Source organism: Phaethon aethereus (genome assembly GCF_964289735.1).
Source record: "Phaethon aethereus genome assembly, chromosome: W".
Classification (NCBI taxonomy): Eukaryota; Metazoa; Chordata; class Aves; order Phaethontiformes; family Phaethontidae; genus Phaethon; species Phaethon aethereus.
The window spans coordinates 25,295,444-25,312,270 of record NC_138581.1 but is presented as its reverse complement, the minus strand read 5'-3'; the positions used below and the strand labels follow the sequence as shown (position 1 = coordinate 25,312,270).

Genomic DNA, 16,827 nt, shown 5'->3' with positions numbered 1-16,827 from the left:
ATAGAACCACAGGGTGGTCCACAGTTCCTTCTCCCTTGAGCACAAAAAATCTGATTCCATGCAGCATTCTTGAAAGCTGAGACACCACCCTTGTAGGGACAAGGAGGAAGACATTCACTCTGAATTGTTGGACCTGTTGGGACAGTTTTTCCATAGCAAAATTGCAGGCCTATAGTGTCGGGGAGGATGAGAGTTTCTCTTTAAATTGCCAGAGCTAGCAGGCCAGTTTATCCACAGTTGGTGCCTCAATGTCTGTCCAGTCCATTATCACCAGGGTGCTGGCATACAATGTCAGTCTGTTCCGGTACAAACTTCCACTACATGGACTATGTGCACTAAATTTCATCCAGATTTTTGGAGGCCTGGTTGTTGTCCAGGTTGCTGTAGATCATCTCACTAATTCCCTCAGATACTGGGCACCTCCCTCAGTGGTGGTCTACTTGCCTTGGTAGTTTACAACATCTTCCTTTGAGGAGTTATCTTGCCTTCACGCTTGATGGGAGTCACCTTTGGAAGCTGCAGATTATTGCCCCTCCTATCATCCCTTTACTGATTCCCCAGTCCCTAGCTAGGGATCCCAGCTGCTGGACATCCCTACCCTCTAATTCCTGACTATGGGCCCTAGTATCCCAGCATCGGAACAACCAGCTGATAATTCACTTGCCTGGCTAGTAGCCATAATCTTTTTGCATATCTCGCAGCTCACTCAGGGATAGGTACTGGGTGGTTTCTACCTCTTTTATGATTTCTGTCTCTTCCCCCTCCTGTTCTTGTGACTGTTCTGCTGCAGAACAGGCTGCCTCTTCTAATTCTTCCTCATGTTCTCTCTCAGGAAGAGCATCTTCCTCCCTTACTAACTGGGTCAACCTCTGCTGCCATTGTTTCTTCTGGACTACAGAAGTGACTGTTATATTTGAGGGTTGAATCTGTGGCTTAGCCACAGCGTCTGTTTGTATGTCCTCAGATCTAGAGACCCTCTTGCCCCCTTAAGAGTGCTGGACAGAGGCTCGGTAGGTGTAGGCCAGACCCCAAAATAGTGTGAGAAGTTATGTCTCTTTGGTATAAGACGAGGTATCCTTTCTTCAAGCGGTCTGCCACTTCAACAGGATTCTGTGCCTGTTTGGGTGTGAAGTCCCAGACCACTGGAGGTGAAAACTGTTCTAGGCACTTACCCAAATTCTCCCCCACACCTTGCCACCCATGAATTGGCTGCCTCAGGGTACATCCTCGTGTGGCGTTCCCAACCTCAGGGCACATCCCTGTGTGGCATTGGTTAACCTCAGGAAAAGCCAAAATCAGATTCATGGTGCACACCAATATGAGCATTTTGGGATATTCAAGAAAATGAAGGGCCGTTGCAACAAGGGATGAAACATCTACCCTGGAGGAGAAGAGGGGGGAGGTGCCATTCTTCATTTGCCCCACAAAGTGGCTCCCAGAGGAGAAAAGGAAAAAGGTGTAATTGCTAATTGTCTCCACAAAATGCTTCCTGGATTACTGGGACAGAAGCAGTGTAGGTCCCAAATACCAGATTAGGCTGAAGGCCATTCAGTGCTTTTATCATAGCTCTCCCAGGAAAAACAATAAAAAACAAGTGATGAACCACACAACAAACAGCAAAAGGTGAAAGCAGCCATTAACAGGCACTGGAGTTTGATATACAGCAAGAGAGGGAGCACACCACAGAGCAGGTAAGGGAACATATAAATCAGTACTGAGAGCAAACAAGTCAACATTGTGACCAGCAACAGTAACAGCTTGCCAAGTAACACCTAAACAGCTATAACAGCTATGAATTCAAGTTAACACATTCCAATCAAACCTATTGTTATCGCAAACCTCTCAAGCTCCCCATTGGGTGCCAAAAAGGATTGTTGTGGGTTGACCCTGGCCAGCAGCTAAGCACGCACACAGCCACTCACTCCCCACCACAGCAGGATGGGGGAGAAAATAAGGAGAGAAGAGAGAAAAACTCATGGGTTGAAATAAAGGCAGTTGAATAAGTGAAAAGGGGGAAAAATAGGGGGGAAGCAAGTGATGCAAAGTCAATTGCCAGACTACAAGCAATGGCGACCTTGGAAAGTATCCCCCTTACTGAAAATGTAAGTAAGTAACTACAGCATGCTGATTTATGTATCTGGTGCTATGATCTCTGTTTAGATGCTGTGTATATTTTATGAATTTAGGGACATTCTCTACTATTGTTTTCATTTAAAGCATTTTTTTGTTCACTATGCAAGGTTAATTCAGACTAAATAATGTATTTTTTCCTTTGCAGTTCCCTGGTTTTCAGATATTATTTTACCTGTTAAAATTCGTACCCATTGGTATAAATTTCAGTGCTAAAGAGGAGCACTGAAAAGTTGTTATGACAAATGAGTTATATGTCAGTAGGTTTCTTTAACTGTATCCCCCAAAGGCCTTTTTTTCTATCAGTTCAGTTATTTTATGGATTATTTTAATTTTGAGAGCAGCATTTAATTTTGAGAGCAGTAATTTTGAGAGCAGCAATTTTGAGAGCAGCCTAAGAGACCATTTACACAGGAGCTCTTAATTCAGAACAGTGAGTAAAATGGTGCTATAGCCTATGCAGATATTAATGCCCCTGCAAACTTTTACCTTGGCATCTTCAAACTATAGTCAAGTCACTGTTTTCTGGGATAATGAAGAACTCCGATATCCCAGATAACACAGGTTTTCCTGCTGTCAGAACTCAGCAGCTTGGATATATTTGCAGTGCATTCCTTAGTACATACAGTTATGGGATGACTTGGTTGCCCATATTTACAAAGCTGTATCTGATCAGGAATCAGTTTAGCTGTATTTATGCAATACTGTCAGAACTAGTCAGCTTCCTGGAAGTAGAAATAGAATATCGAAAAACTTTAGTGACTGGGGTGAAACAGCTGGACTTAAGCAAATCTAATATTAGTCACAGCCAAGTTAATGAGAAAACCAGGGACAAGGGGAGAAAGAAGGAAAAAGGACCTTGAGGAAATGTAATCCATTTCCCAAAGGCATTGTTGGCTGTATCTGTGTCACTCTAAATGTGTCACAGGTTTTAAGATGAAGTTTCCTCAACTTCATAGGTAATCAATTAACTTAGCTCTTTGTATTATTAGAATGTTTTACTTAACATCTATACTAAATCTCTTTTGTGGCAATTTATGTCCGTCACTACTTATTCCATCCACAGTGGAAGGATAGATCCCATTCTTTTTTAGCAGTGTTTTACATTTGTAGACTGTTATATCTCTTGTTGGCTTTCTGAATTGACCTTGGTGAAGTCTTCTGGGAGACCTGCTGTTGGTGACTTGTTTATCTGCAAACTGAATAATTGTCAGAAAACAGTGAAGAGTTGACTTCTTGCAATAATGAAAAAATACATCAGCCATAATTGAATTTTCTAAGAATAAATAAAACTTATAAACTTTATCATAGTTTCCTCAAAGTTTCACATTTCTGCCTCTCAGCTCATGTTTTTGTCTCATGCTTTGAAATGCAGAACCTTCTCATTTCTGTGCATCTGCCAGAATACAGTTGGGCACTAGGGTTGTGCTTCAAGCTTTACCTTTCTTTTCATATGTCTGTAGCTGAAGGCTTCCTTCTGACCTTCTTTTAAGACCCTTTTCCAGAACAAAAAGGGTAATGCATTCTGCCTTAATAAGATCTCTGCATATTATTGGTGGAACAGAATGACTAGTGTATACTGGCTTTGATTTTTCCTTTTTCCATACCAGGAGAACCTCTAGAACAAAGAAGAAAAGGTAATTCACCACGGGCTGCAGGGGAATCTCTGCTCCGGCACCTGGAGCACCTCCTCCCCCTCCTTCTTCACTGACCTTGGTGTCTGCAGAGGTGTTTCTCTCACATATTCTCACTCTCTCCAGCTACAATTGCTGTTGTGCCGGTGTTTTTTCCCCCCTTCTTAAATATGTTATCACAGAGGCACTACCACCGTTGCTGATTGGCTTGGCCTTGGCACTATCCTTCCTTTCTTTAGTGAAAATATGCCCATCCTTTACCATTGAGTATTCAATGGGACAGAAACCCAGGAGAGTTGATTTCCGGTAGAGGATAGGCTTTTAATGCATATCCAACATTTGGCCTTATTTGCTATAGTTTGGCCTGTTGCTATGGCTGAATTATGGAATGAATATGTATAATCAAAATTCCACCACAGGCTTATAAGAAAGGCTATCATATTAAAATCTCAGCTTCCAAATCACTATTAACAGGAAAACCAGACAGAAATAGCAAAAATAATTATCCCTTGGTTGCACTCTAATTCTAAGTAAGAGTATGGTTCAGTCCATGTGCAATTCATAAGTATCAGATTACTTTCCACTTTCCTGTTGTCAAATTCTTATGCAAGATCAGTGGTTTCACAGCCAATCCGCTGGCTCTGTGTAAATTCCCAGCTGCGGGTGAATCAATCTCTGCAGTGGTGGATGTTCCCTTAGCGGCAGGAGGATTTCCTGGTTCTGCTTCCAGACTGGCTGCAGATTTTAGGTGGGAGTGATGAATTCAAGTCTATTTTTCTTCCACCTTTACTGCTGACAAAGGTTAGCAATACCAAAATTGGTCCCTCCCACCAAGGAGATAAGTTATCCTTTCTTTTGTGTACTTTTACCCAAACATAATTCCCTAGATTGAAGGGATGCAGAGCCCCTTCTAGATGTACCAATTACATTAGCTGTGCACGGGCCTGATTGTATTTTAATAATTTATGAACCTGTAAAAAAATACTGGGCCACATTTTCATTTCCTGCTAATAAAATTATATGAGTGGGTACATCAGTTCTGGGGAGTTGTATCAGTCTTTCAAGTAGTATTTCATAGGGAGACAGTTTTGTTGTTTGTTGAGATCTTTGTTAAATATTCATTAAGGCTAAAGGTAGTGCATGTAAGACGAAGTTACCTATTAGGCTGCAGCATAAAATCCTGTCACAAACCAATTCTTCAGCACTGTCTGGGCTAGTGCAGCAGTCCCAAAATGCCCTAGGTGGTGATGCATTTTTGCTATGGGAATCAGGTATTGCTTAGGTAAAATAGGAAGGTTTTCCATACCTGCTCTCCATATTCCCTGTGAGTCTTTGGTCACTTCATACCTTTTCCAAGAGTCAATTTCTTCAGCAGGAACAGTCAAATATATCTTTTCAGGAATGGGCAACACCAGGTCAGACCATTGGACTGTTTATAAGCCTGGTGGTTCATACAGCAGTCGTGCTGCAGCTTCAGCGGCAATATCTGCTAGACTATTTCTTATCTCTTCTTTTGTCCTGCTGGTACGAGCTGGCTGATGGATGATAGCAAGTTTCTCTGGAATTGTATAGCTTTTAACAGTTCCATAATTTGAGGAGTATTTGATATTTTACTTACACTAGAAGTCATAAACCCACGCAGCTTCCATAACTGCACAGTAGTGTGGCATACTCAAAATGCATATCGAAAATCAGTATAAATATTTACAGTCTTTTCTTTGGCCAGCTGACAGACCTTTGTTAATGCAATTAATTCTGCTGCTTGTGCATTCAGCTTCGGACTGAGTGGTGAAGCCTCCACTACTTCATTCACAGTAGTTATTGAATAACCTATAAAACAGTTGCCGTTCAGATAATGTGAGGACCCATCTACAAATAGTTCCAGATCAGGATTTAGAAATGGCACATCTGTTAAATCTTCTTAAGTCTTTTTGGCTTCATGGGTTGTTATTACATAATCGTGATGTGGAGCTCCTTCCCCAGGTAAAGGGAGTAGAGTAGCAGGGTTCAGTGTATTACACTGCTTAATTGTTATGTTTTCCGTTGTTAAGAAAATCAGCTCATAGTGATTCGCTGTGGTGACATTGCCTGCGTAAGGTGCTGTGACAGCATTTCAACTTCATGTGGTACTTGTACTATCAGAGGGTGTCCGAGCACTAGATTTTTACTCTGTTCAACTAAGTGCAGGCAACGGATCCTTGAGCTATCAGATCTGGCTGAGCTAGATAATGTACAGTTGGACATTGTCATCTCCCACGGTTTTGAGTTAACATCCCCGGAGGCTATTCCTTTCCCTTCATGTACAAACAAGGTAAATGGCTTACTGTAGTCTGGCAATCCCAGAGCAGGTGCAGCTTGCTTCAAAAGCTCAAATGTCTTTACCTTGTCCGTTGTCCAGTGAATAGGTTCTCCAGCATCTTGAGCAGTAATCTGTATCAGTGGTTTTGCCATTTCCTCGAAAGCAGCTATCCAGGGTCGTCAGAATCCTACAGAATCCTCCTAAAAAGGCTTGCATTTGTTTTTAGTAACTGGTTGGGGAAGATTTTGAATGGCTTTAGTATGGTTCTCAGATAAACGCCACTTCTCTTGCTGGAGAATGTAACCCAGATATTTTACACTTCTCATAAAAAAAAATTGTAACTTACGTGGAGAAATTCGATGGCCTTTCTCAGCTAAAGCAAACAGTAAGGTATGGGTGTCAGCTATACAAGATTCCTTGGCTACTAATAAATCATCAACATACTGTATCCATTTTTTAAACACATCATCCTGCAAATCTTTTACTAAAATTTTAGAAACATAGTGGAGGACCTAGCAAAGCCCTGAGGGAGCCTTGTCTATGTTAGCTGTATCTTTCCCCAAGTAAATGCAAAAAGGTATTGAGAGTCCAGATGAATAGGTATACTGATTTAAGGTAGAAAACGTTGCCCCTATATCTATTAGACAGGGGTAATTATGTTCATTAATTAAAAGGTTTAAGACCAGATTCTCATAAGAAGAAGGGGAAAATATTTTGTATTCAGAGGCTCCTGTAGTGATTGCACAATTGGTCCCGGCTGTCAATCCTGGGTGAAATCTAGCTGCCTCAGTTGCATAGAGCAGGGAAAGATTGCACCATAGGATTGAGAGGTTCTATTAGGAAGCCCTTTGGTCGTACTGGGCATTCCCGTTTCCAATGTCCTTGTTGTCCACAATAATTACAACAGTCTCTTGTTCCTTGAGGCCCACTGCTCCTAAAATTTCCTCCTCTGCTTCTGCCTTGAAGACCTCCACATCCCTGTCCCCTTAGTCTAGGATTGCTATTCAATGTTGCTGACAGTAGACCAGCTTTCTGTTCATGTTCTTTTCTTTTTTCTTCACCTGTCTTTCATCTCTTCCGTTACACATGAACATGGCAATGCTGACTATTTAATTCAATCCTTTGCCCTGCCATCCAGGTATATGTTTAGAAAAATATTTCTTAATATCTGGGGTGGACTGATATACAAAGAAAGATACCATTAAAGATCGATTTTCCTTCTTCTTAGGGTTGACCCCTCCAAACATTCTCACTTGTTTAACCAATTGGGCATAATATTCAGAAGGTTGTTCAGCATTTCCTTGCTGGCATTCTCGGACCTTAGCCCAAATTACAGTCTTCCTTCCTGCCGGTTCTAAGGATTTTAACAATTCCCCTCTCAATCTTTGGAGCATATCTCTATCAGCTGGTAACTTTGGAGGACCAACCTGGGTTACTAGCTAGCCATGGGGTTCTGCCCTGTGCTTCCCCAAGGCCATCTGTGATTTGTTCCCCAGATTTTAATTTTTTTTCATCAGGAGTAAAGACAGTCTCAAATAGTTGCTGCATGCCAGCCCACGTAGTAGGGTTATAAATGTGAAAGATGCCACATATACTTTGCATCACCTTCTGCAGATCATCCCACAGTCTCGGCACTTGCTGTTGCCCCAAAACCAAATCAGCAGGTGCAAATGGCATGTGGACTGTTCCCACAGAAAACTGGCTAGGTTCCAGTCCTGGCCCTATAATTTTTGTTGGAGAGATGCTTACAAACCAGAAGCAGTAGCAATAGTTGGAGCAGAAACCAGAGTAAAAGCCGAAAAAAAGAGCAGTAGGATTGGCAAGTAGAGCTGAATGCAGAACGTCCCTGATTTTCCCATTCAGCCAGAGATTTTATTCAATTTCTGACCCAAAGGGGAAACATCTCGGATTGCAACGGACGCCGGAGCAGTGCGAGGAGCACCAGCAGCAGTGGCAGCAAGCAGCGGTGAGGGACACACGAGGACAACTATGACTGAACAGGGGGCATTCCCTGAGGAACTGAGCCCGGACACACTGACTGGACGAGACAGCAAGGGGCGGAGCCTGCACCCGGCAGCATGAGATTTAAACAGGCTAAAACAATCAGCCTAGCTGATTGCAATGGATGAGCATATATATTTCCCAGTGGGCAGGTACGTGGCAGCATGGTGACTACATGACAAAAAAATGTGTCCTCTGCTTCTCCTGAGCTTCTAGCACCTGGCAGAACCAATGCAGCCACACAGAATCACAGAATCATTAAGGTTGGAAGGGACCACAGATAGAGCTCCTGTCAAAGCATGCAACTACACAGGTTTCCGGCTGTGGGTTGTGCACAGGGATATTCCTGGAGATGGAGGGTGATAGCAAGCAAGCCTGTGGGATGTGTGTCCAGGTAGATGAACTGCTCTGCCTGGTGGCTGAGCTACAGGAGGAGGTGGGCAGGCTGAGGAGTATTTGAGAGTCTGAGAAGGAGATTGACCAATGGAGCTGTGCTCTGACATCTCTGATACACATAAGCCAACTCACTACGGAGGCAGGTCCAGGATCTGTTTGGTGCCAGGAGGAAGGCAGCATTACGAGGGATGGGGAGAGGTGGAAGAAGGTTACTGCATGGACCTGTAAGAGAAACCCCTCCTTACCCTCTAAGATACCCTTACAAGAATAGGTATAAGGCCCTGGGTATGGTAGATGAAGCGCATAATGAGACAGAGGAGGAACATAGGCAAGCAGTCCTGCCAAGGTCAGATAAACCAACGCATCGCAACAAGACCTGCATTAAGACTAGTGCCGAGAAGAAACAACAGCGAGTTATGGTCATTGGCAACTCCCTCCTATGTGGAACGGAAGCACCCATTTGCACACCGGACCCTCTTTTCAGGGAAGTTTGCTGCCTCCCTGGGGCCAGAATTAGGGATGTCACCAGGCAACTGAGGAGCTTAGTACAATCTTCAGACTACTATCCACTCCTGCTCTTTCATGTGGGTACTAATGATGTCGCAACAAAAAGTCTAAGGTCAGTCAAAAGAGATTTCAGGGCCCTGGGAAGAATGCTAAAACATTCAGGAGCACAAGTAGTGTTTTCCTTGATCCTCCCAGTAATAGAGAGACACCTTGGAAAAAACAGATGAGCCCAAGATATCAATGCCTGTCTCCAGGACCGGTACCTCCACCAAAACTTTGGCGTTTATAACCGTGGAAGAGTCTTCGAGGCACAAGGAATGCTGGGGCCTGATGGAATCCACCTGTCCCAATGGGGAAAATGCATCTTTGGGTGTAAGCTTGTGGGACTGATCGAGAGGGCTTTAAACTAGAATAGGTAGAGGAAGGGGATGACAACAGGATTGCGAAAGGTAAGCCAAGGGTTGGAATGGTATCACCTGAGGGTGGCAATGCTAACGTGAACATTTACACTGCTCCTGGAAGCACGGAGGGCTCAGGAGCATATCTGAAATGCTTGTACACCAACTGGTATTAGCGAGACTTGGTGGAATAAGTCCCACAGCTGGAGTGCTGGGATGGAGAGATAGGCAGGGCAGGTGAGGTGGAGGTGTCGCACTATATGTAAGGGAGAGGTTTGATTGTACAGCCCTTACAGTTAGGGATGATGTGGTTGAGAGGGGAATGGAAAAGAGACGTGTTGTAGTGGGTGTCTACTGCTGATCGCCCAGCCAGCATGATAGCACTGATGACTTATTCTATAGGCAATTAGGAGAAATCTCTGGATCAGCAGCCCTTGTCCTTATGGGAGATTTCAACTTCCCAGACATCAACTGTCTCCCATGGGTGGGACCCCACGCTGGAGCAGGGGAAGAGTGTGAGGAGGAAGGAGCAGCAGAGACAAAGCATTATGAACTGACCGCAACCCTCATTCCCTATCCCCCTGTGCTGCTTGGGGGGAGGAGGTAGGGAAGTCGGGAGTGAAGTTGAGACTGGGAAGAAGGGAGGGGTGGGGGGAAGGTGTTTTTAGATTTGTTCTTATTTTCTCACTATCCTACTCTGTTATTAATTGACAATAAATTAAATTGATCTTCCCCAAGCTGAGTCTGTTTTGCCTGTGACGGTAATTGGCAAGTAGTCTCCCCGTCCTTATTTCGACCCATGAGCTTTTAATCATATTTTCTTCTCCTATCCTGTTGAGAAGGGGGAGTGATAGAGCAGCTTGGTGGGCACCTGGTGACTAGTCAGGGTCAACCCACCACAAGTAGTTAGGTGCTTTGTAAAGCTTCTTCCTGAAAGATTTAAAATTTTATCAGTTGTCTTATACTTGTGTATAATTGTTCCTAATATTGAAGAATGACTATGCCTTCTAGTTTTGCTTTTCATACATTCATGCAGTCATTGTTTTTGGTTTGTGGTCTATTTAGTTACTAGTATCTTTTTGCTGAAGAGCAGACTAGAGAAAAGTCTTCATAAAATTAAGTACAGCTGCCATATTTGCTCATTACCTCCCTTTTTTGAAAGAGTTCATGTTGTCCTCTTCCAGAAAGACAGTTCTTGCTGATATTTAAATGATGGATCTTCTAATCTTCCGTGGCATTAATTTCATTTTACTTGGTACTCCTGTATGGCTTTTATATTTTGTATAGTATTTGAAACCACTGACCTGACAAGAAATTAAATAAATTCATATTCTTCTAGCAAGAACAGCTAGAGTAAAAGGTAATTATGTGTATCAAAAGATGGTATCAACTAATTCACTTTTTGAGCAAACACATTTACTGGACCTGTTACTATTTTCCACATGCTTGAATAACTAATCTGTGTACATATGATGGAATGGTGGAATCTGCCTTGCTGGAAATATTCAAAACTTGTCTTGACTTGGGCCTAGATAACCTAATCTAAGGCCCTGCTTTCAACAGAAGGTGGGACCAGCTGATCTCCAGAAGTCCCTGTCAGCCTAGACTTTTCTATGTTTCGTCAATCTTTTAAAATAAAGCTTGAGGGAGTTGAACTTAAATCAATTTCCTTGCTAATTTGTAGTATTTTCCCTTAGTTGCAAAGACCTGTTTTTTAAAATAAACATTAAAATTATAAACTAGCTTTGCTGATGCCTTGAAAAATACATTGATTGGAGTACCTTTCCTTAAGCGATGTTGTAGGTTATGAATTCAACAGCTATGTTAAAAAAGACAGGTTAAAAATGTTAATCAATTATATTGTCTCAATGTTTATATATTGCTTTTAGTTATTTGACAAGACTTGCAGGTATCATGTTGGTTTACCAATATTTATGTGTTCCAATATTTACCAATATTATGTGTTCTTGTTTTTAACAACGTAGTAATATTTTAAGGGTCTATTTTCATGTTTTGTTTATGAAGTTTGGTGTGGAAATGTAACTGTTTTGCTTTTGTTCAGAGAAGTACATAGTTTATATCAACCTTATTTAAATTGTCTTCTTTGTACTTCAATTTCAGTTCTCCTTGCAAACAGATATGACCAGAAGGCAGTTAGAGTATGAGGCAAGGCAAATCAGAGCTGCAATGGAAGAACAACTAGGTACTTGTCAGGACATGGAGAAGCGAGCACAGGTATAGTTTTTCTTTCATTAGTAGAAGGAACAGGAAAAGGTTTTCCTGTGTTTTCATTAAGTTATTGGTGGTTTATATCTTTAAACTGCGTATAAGCCCAGTGAATACCTTAGAACATTTATCTAGCCTTTGTATATATCTATATACAAAAATAAGAACCAAAACATAGAAAATACCTACTCGGCAAAAAGGACTTTTTTCTGCCTGTTTAACAGAAAGCTTGTGAGTAGGTGGGAGTAGTAGACAATGTCTTGAAAAGAAAGTAATTTTTGATCATTTGGTTGTAATTTATTTCAATTTTAACTTTGAACAAACGTGTAATAAGCAACTGCTTTATTTTGTTTGTCGTGTTGTTAAGTTTGTGCTTTTAAGTTTAGAGTAACTTGCAGTTACTTAACAACAGCTAAGTTTCCTTGACCAGAAAGTATGTATCGAGGAATAGTCTTTGAAAATGAGATATATCGGCAACATGTAATTTGCATCCTTACCTGTAAATTCTTTATGTATAATTCTGTATGCAAATCATGTTACACACATTTGGAAGTATAATTCAGAATGTAATTGTGTGTATATGAAATTATCAATTGCATGCTGGCTTTAAAACAATATTCCCCCACAGCAGTAGAGTGACAATTTCAATTATTTATTGCCATCTATTTCCATAGATGATAAATAGCCAGTTTTGTTATTAATAGCCAACTTTTAATAAAAACAGTCTCTTTAGGCTTCATTTTCTTCACCAAATTTACCTCAACACAAAATTCTACATATGAAGTATTTATAATGAATTCTGTTTGTAATTAAAAATTAAAACAGCTTTTTCTAAAGAAAGTAATTTAGTAGAATTTGTTTTTAGCAAAATATGCATCCTCTAATTGTAGAGCTCACTCTATGGGGTATGTACATTAAGGCCATGTAAGGGTCTATATTGACGTACTCAGACCAAAGTTCACTCTTCCTTGTTTTAAGCTGCTTGGATAACTGGCTCTGATCTGGAAGCCGTATTGGCTGTGTTATAGAGGTTTCTCAGCTATGGTGCTGCCCTGCACTAATACAGCTGTGCTACTTGTGTACAACCAGCTCCAAATGAAGGCAGAACAGACTCAGAACTGTCTGCCTATGTCTGGTTACCCCTGTTTTAAAAGAAAGTGAGGGAACTGGGGCTGTTTAGTCTGAAGAAGAGGAGGCTGAGAGGAGACCTTATTGCTCTCTACAACTACCTGAAAGGGGGTTGTGGCGACGAGGGTGTTGGTCTCTTCTCCCAAGTAACTAGTGATAGGACAAGTTGCGCCAGGGGAGGTTTAGATTGGATATTAGGAAAAATTTCTTCACTGAGAGGGTGGTCAGGCATTGGAACAGGCTGCCCAGGGAGGTGGTGGAGTCGCCATCTCTGGAAGTGTTCAAAAAACGTGTGGATGTGGCGCTTCAGGACATGGTTTAGGGGACATGGTGGCGCTGGATTAATGGTTGGACTTGATGATCTTGAAGGTCCTTTCCAACCTAGTGATTCTGTGAATCGACACTAGAACTTCTGAGCACAATATCTTCTTACTAACAAGCTGGCCAAACTTTAAGTGCACTCAGAGAATAAATCGCTGATAACCTGCTGCTGGCCAAGAAATTCGTGTACTATCTGCCCTTCCTCCTGGACCTTAAATTAACAGTAAATAGCCTTCTCCCTCTCTCAGCTGTCATCACTGGGACTTGCTTCCTTTAACCTCCTTCTTCTGAAACACTACATACATTAGTTAGCTCACAGCAACTTATTATTTATGCATTATCCTTTATGAAGTTTGTATATGTCCTAGTTTCAGCTGGGATAGAGTTGGGTTTTCTTCCTGATGGCTGGTATAGTGCTGTGTTTTGGATTTGGTATGAGAATAATGTTGATAACACACTGATGGTTTTGGTTGTTGCTAAGTACTTGTAGTGCTTATACTAAGTCAAGGACTTTTCAGCTTCCCATGCTCTGCCAGCAGGGAGGTGCACAAGAAGCTGGGAGGGGGCACAGCCAGGACAGCTGACCCAGACTGGCCAAAGAGGTATTCCTTACCATATAATGTCATGCTCAGTATATAAAACTGGAGTTGGCTGAGGGGCGGGGATAGCTGCTCGGGGACGGGCTATCAGTCATCAGGTGGTGAGCAATTGTTGCATTATGCATTACTTGTTTCTGTATATTCCTTTATCAGTAATATTATTATTATTATCACTGTTGTTTCCTTCTCTCTTGCTGCCCTATTAAACTGTTTTTATCTCAACCCACGAGTTGTTTTCCAATTCTCTCCCCCATCCCACCTAGCGGGGGGAGGCGAGCGAGCGGCTGCATGGTGCTTAGTTGCTGGCTGGGGCTAAACCATAACAGTCCTTTCTGGCGCCCAACGTGGGGCCCAAAGGGTTTGAGATAATAACAGATCAGTCAGAGCATACTAGGGGATTCATATCTGTTAACAGTTGCAGGTCACAATAGTAGTTAATTTGATTTGCATCATGCTCTCGTCTTTGCTGTACATGTTAAAGATTGGTGGTGGCTTTTGCAGGCTGCTGTACCCTGCAATGATTAGTAATGTCTTGCCTGGGAGATTTGTTTTTAGGACACTGGCCTTGAGCTTAATGTAGTATCTGAGCTTTGTACCAAAGCCATTACTGTACTTCGGGTACCATCTTGTGAAGAAAATTAGCAATTATACTTCTTCCTCCGAAAGGTTTTTTTTATGGAGGAAATGCAGAATGGCACCTTTGCTACCTTCTACCGTGATGTTTCCTCCTCCATTACAATAACTTTTCAGTATCTTGAACACCCTTGGGTAGTTAAAATACTTCTATTGGTACTTCTTGAGAATATTGTTTCAGTTTTGTCTAAGGTTCCAAGCAATTTAAGAATATCATCCAGAGATCTACCCCAGAGCTTGATAGTTAAGAATGGCAGGGTGTGTGGAACAGCATGGGCAAATACCTAGGATGGTGGGCACCTCCAGTGTTTTGGAACTTTTACCCCTGAAGAGGTGGAGCCTCTTCAGCACACGCCACCTCCTCTGCTGGCGATATTCCAAAACCTTTGCCTTCTGGCCAGTCCATGATGACTTCCAAGATTCCTGGGTGATTGGGGTTTCCTATTTGAGCTCACTGTGTGATAAGTGTGACCCACTTAATCCACATAGCATCAGTGGCATGATGTGTAGAGGGGACCCTCCCTTTGAACATCCAGCCCAGCACCGGCAGTCGGGTGTTTCAGTACCAATCACTTCTGAGGCAGCTCAAACTCCTTCATATGCTGACAATATCTCTTTTTCAGTTGGAGTATAGCAGGACTCAGATCCTCGACTCCAAAACCCTAGAGGTCGACCTCGGGTCTCTCCTGGTTCTTCTTCCAGGTCACTTGATAAAGAGTGCTTACAATCAGACACTAATTTGGAATATACATTCTCCAGAAACCCACAACGCCCAAAAAAGTTTGTGTTTCTTTTTAGCTAGTTGGTGGAGACATAGCTGTTATTTTGTTGATCACATCCATTGGGATCTGATGACATCCATCTTGCCATTTTATTCCTAAAAACTGGATCTCCTGTGCAGGTCCTTTGACCTTACTTTGTTTTATGGCAAAAGCATCTTGCAGGATTTGAATCTCAATCTGGCCACAGTCGTAAAGGATAACAAAAAATGCTTCTACAAATATATTAACAACAAAAAGAGAGGCAAGGAGAATCTCCATCCCTTATTGGATATGGTGGGGAACATTGTCACCAAGGATGAGGACAAGGCTGGGGTAATTAATGCCGCCTTTGCCTCAGTCTTTAATAGCCAGTCCAGGTATCCTCAGAGTATTCAGCCCCCAGAGCTGTAAGACGGGGATGTAGACCACAATAAACTCCTCATAATCAAGCAGGAAACAGTTAAGGACCTGTTAAGCCAACTGGACACCCACAAGTCTATGGGGCCTGATGGGATCCACCCAAGAGTACTGAGAGAGCTGGCGGAGGAGCTTGACAAGCCACTCTCCATCATTCATCAGCAGCCCTGGTTAAAAAGGGAGGTCCCAGATGACTGGAGGCTTGCCAATGTGATGCCCATCTACAAGAAGGGCTGGAAGGAGGATCCTGGGAACTGCAGGCCTGTCAGCCTGACCTCTGTGCTGGGGAAGATCATGGAGCAGTTCATCTTGAGAGTGCTCACGGGGCATGTGAAGGACAACCAAGGGATCAGGCCCAGCCAGAATGGGTTCATGAAAGGCAGGTCCTGCTTGACCAATCTGATCTCCTTCTATGACCAGGTGACCCGCCTAGTGGATGAGGGAAAGGCTGTGGATGTTGTCTACCTGGACTTTAGTAAAGCCTTTGACAGCGTCTCCCACAGCATTCTCCTGGAGAAACTGGCGGCTCGTGGCTTAGACTGGCGTACTCTTTTCTGGGTATAAGAGCTGGCTGGATGGCCGAGCCCAGAGAGTTGTGGTGAATGGCGTTAAATCCAGTTGGCCGCCGGTAAGAAGTGGTGTTCCCCAGGGCTCGGTTCTGGGACCGGTCTTGTTCAATATCTTTATTGATGACCTGGATGAGGGGATCGAGTGCTCCCTCGGTAAGTTTGCAGATGACACCAAGTTGGGTGGGAGTGTTGATCTGCTGGAGGGTAGGAGGGCTCTGCAGAGGGATCTGGACAGGCTGGATCGATGGGCAGAGGCCAACTGTATGAGGTTTAATAAGGCCAAGTGCCGGGTCCTGCACTTGGGTCACAACAACCCCATGCAATGCTACAGGCTTGGGGAGGAGTGGCTAGAGAGCAGCCCGGCAGAAAGGGACCTGGGTGTTGGGATCACCCTGCAAGGGCTCGACCTTAAGGAGAAGGAGCTGTGGTAAACAACTAAGAGGAAGCAAAGGAGCGCATGGACATACAGAGGTGACCAATCCTGCCTCTGTGAGAGTCACGTGGACTTAAAGCAATAGCCAACCGGGTAGCACTTTTAGGTGCATGAACGGGCTGTATTTGGATAAAAAGCAAGCTTTGCTAACAATAAAGGTCTTTGGCTTGAATCCCCGCCAGAGTCCATGCCCTAATATCCACACCTGTGGGTACTGGTTGACAGCCGGCTGAATATGAGCCAGCAGTGTGCCCAGGTGGCCAAGAAGGCCAACAGCATCCTGGCCTGTATCAGAAATAGTGTGGCCAGCAGGAGTAGGGAAGTGATTGTGCCCCTGTACTCAGCACTGGTGAGGCCGCACCTTGAATACTGTGT

At 43.1% G+C, this 16,827-nt stretch overlaps 1 protein-coding gene across 5 annotated transcripts in view; it reads left to right on the top strand.

The window, feature by feature from the left end:
* The window catches only part of LOC309415240 (adenomatous polyposis coli protein-like), a gene marked incomplete at both ends in the record, with an annotated part of 135,670 nt that overhangs the window by 38,142 nt on the left and 80,701 nt on the right, over positions 1-16,827 (top strand). For all 5 annotated transcript variants that reach the window (XM_082012704.1, XM_082012702.1, XM_082012703.1 and 2 more), the window contains one exon: positions 11,487-11,600. In XM_082012704.1, coding sequence (XP_081868830.1) covers positions 11,487-11,600 — 114 coding nt within the window. The remainder of the gene's footprint in view (positions 1-11,486; positions 11,601-16,827) is intronic.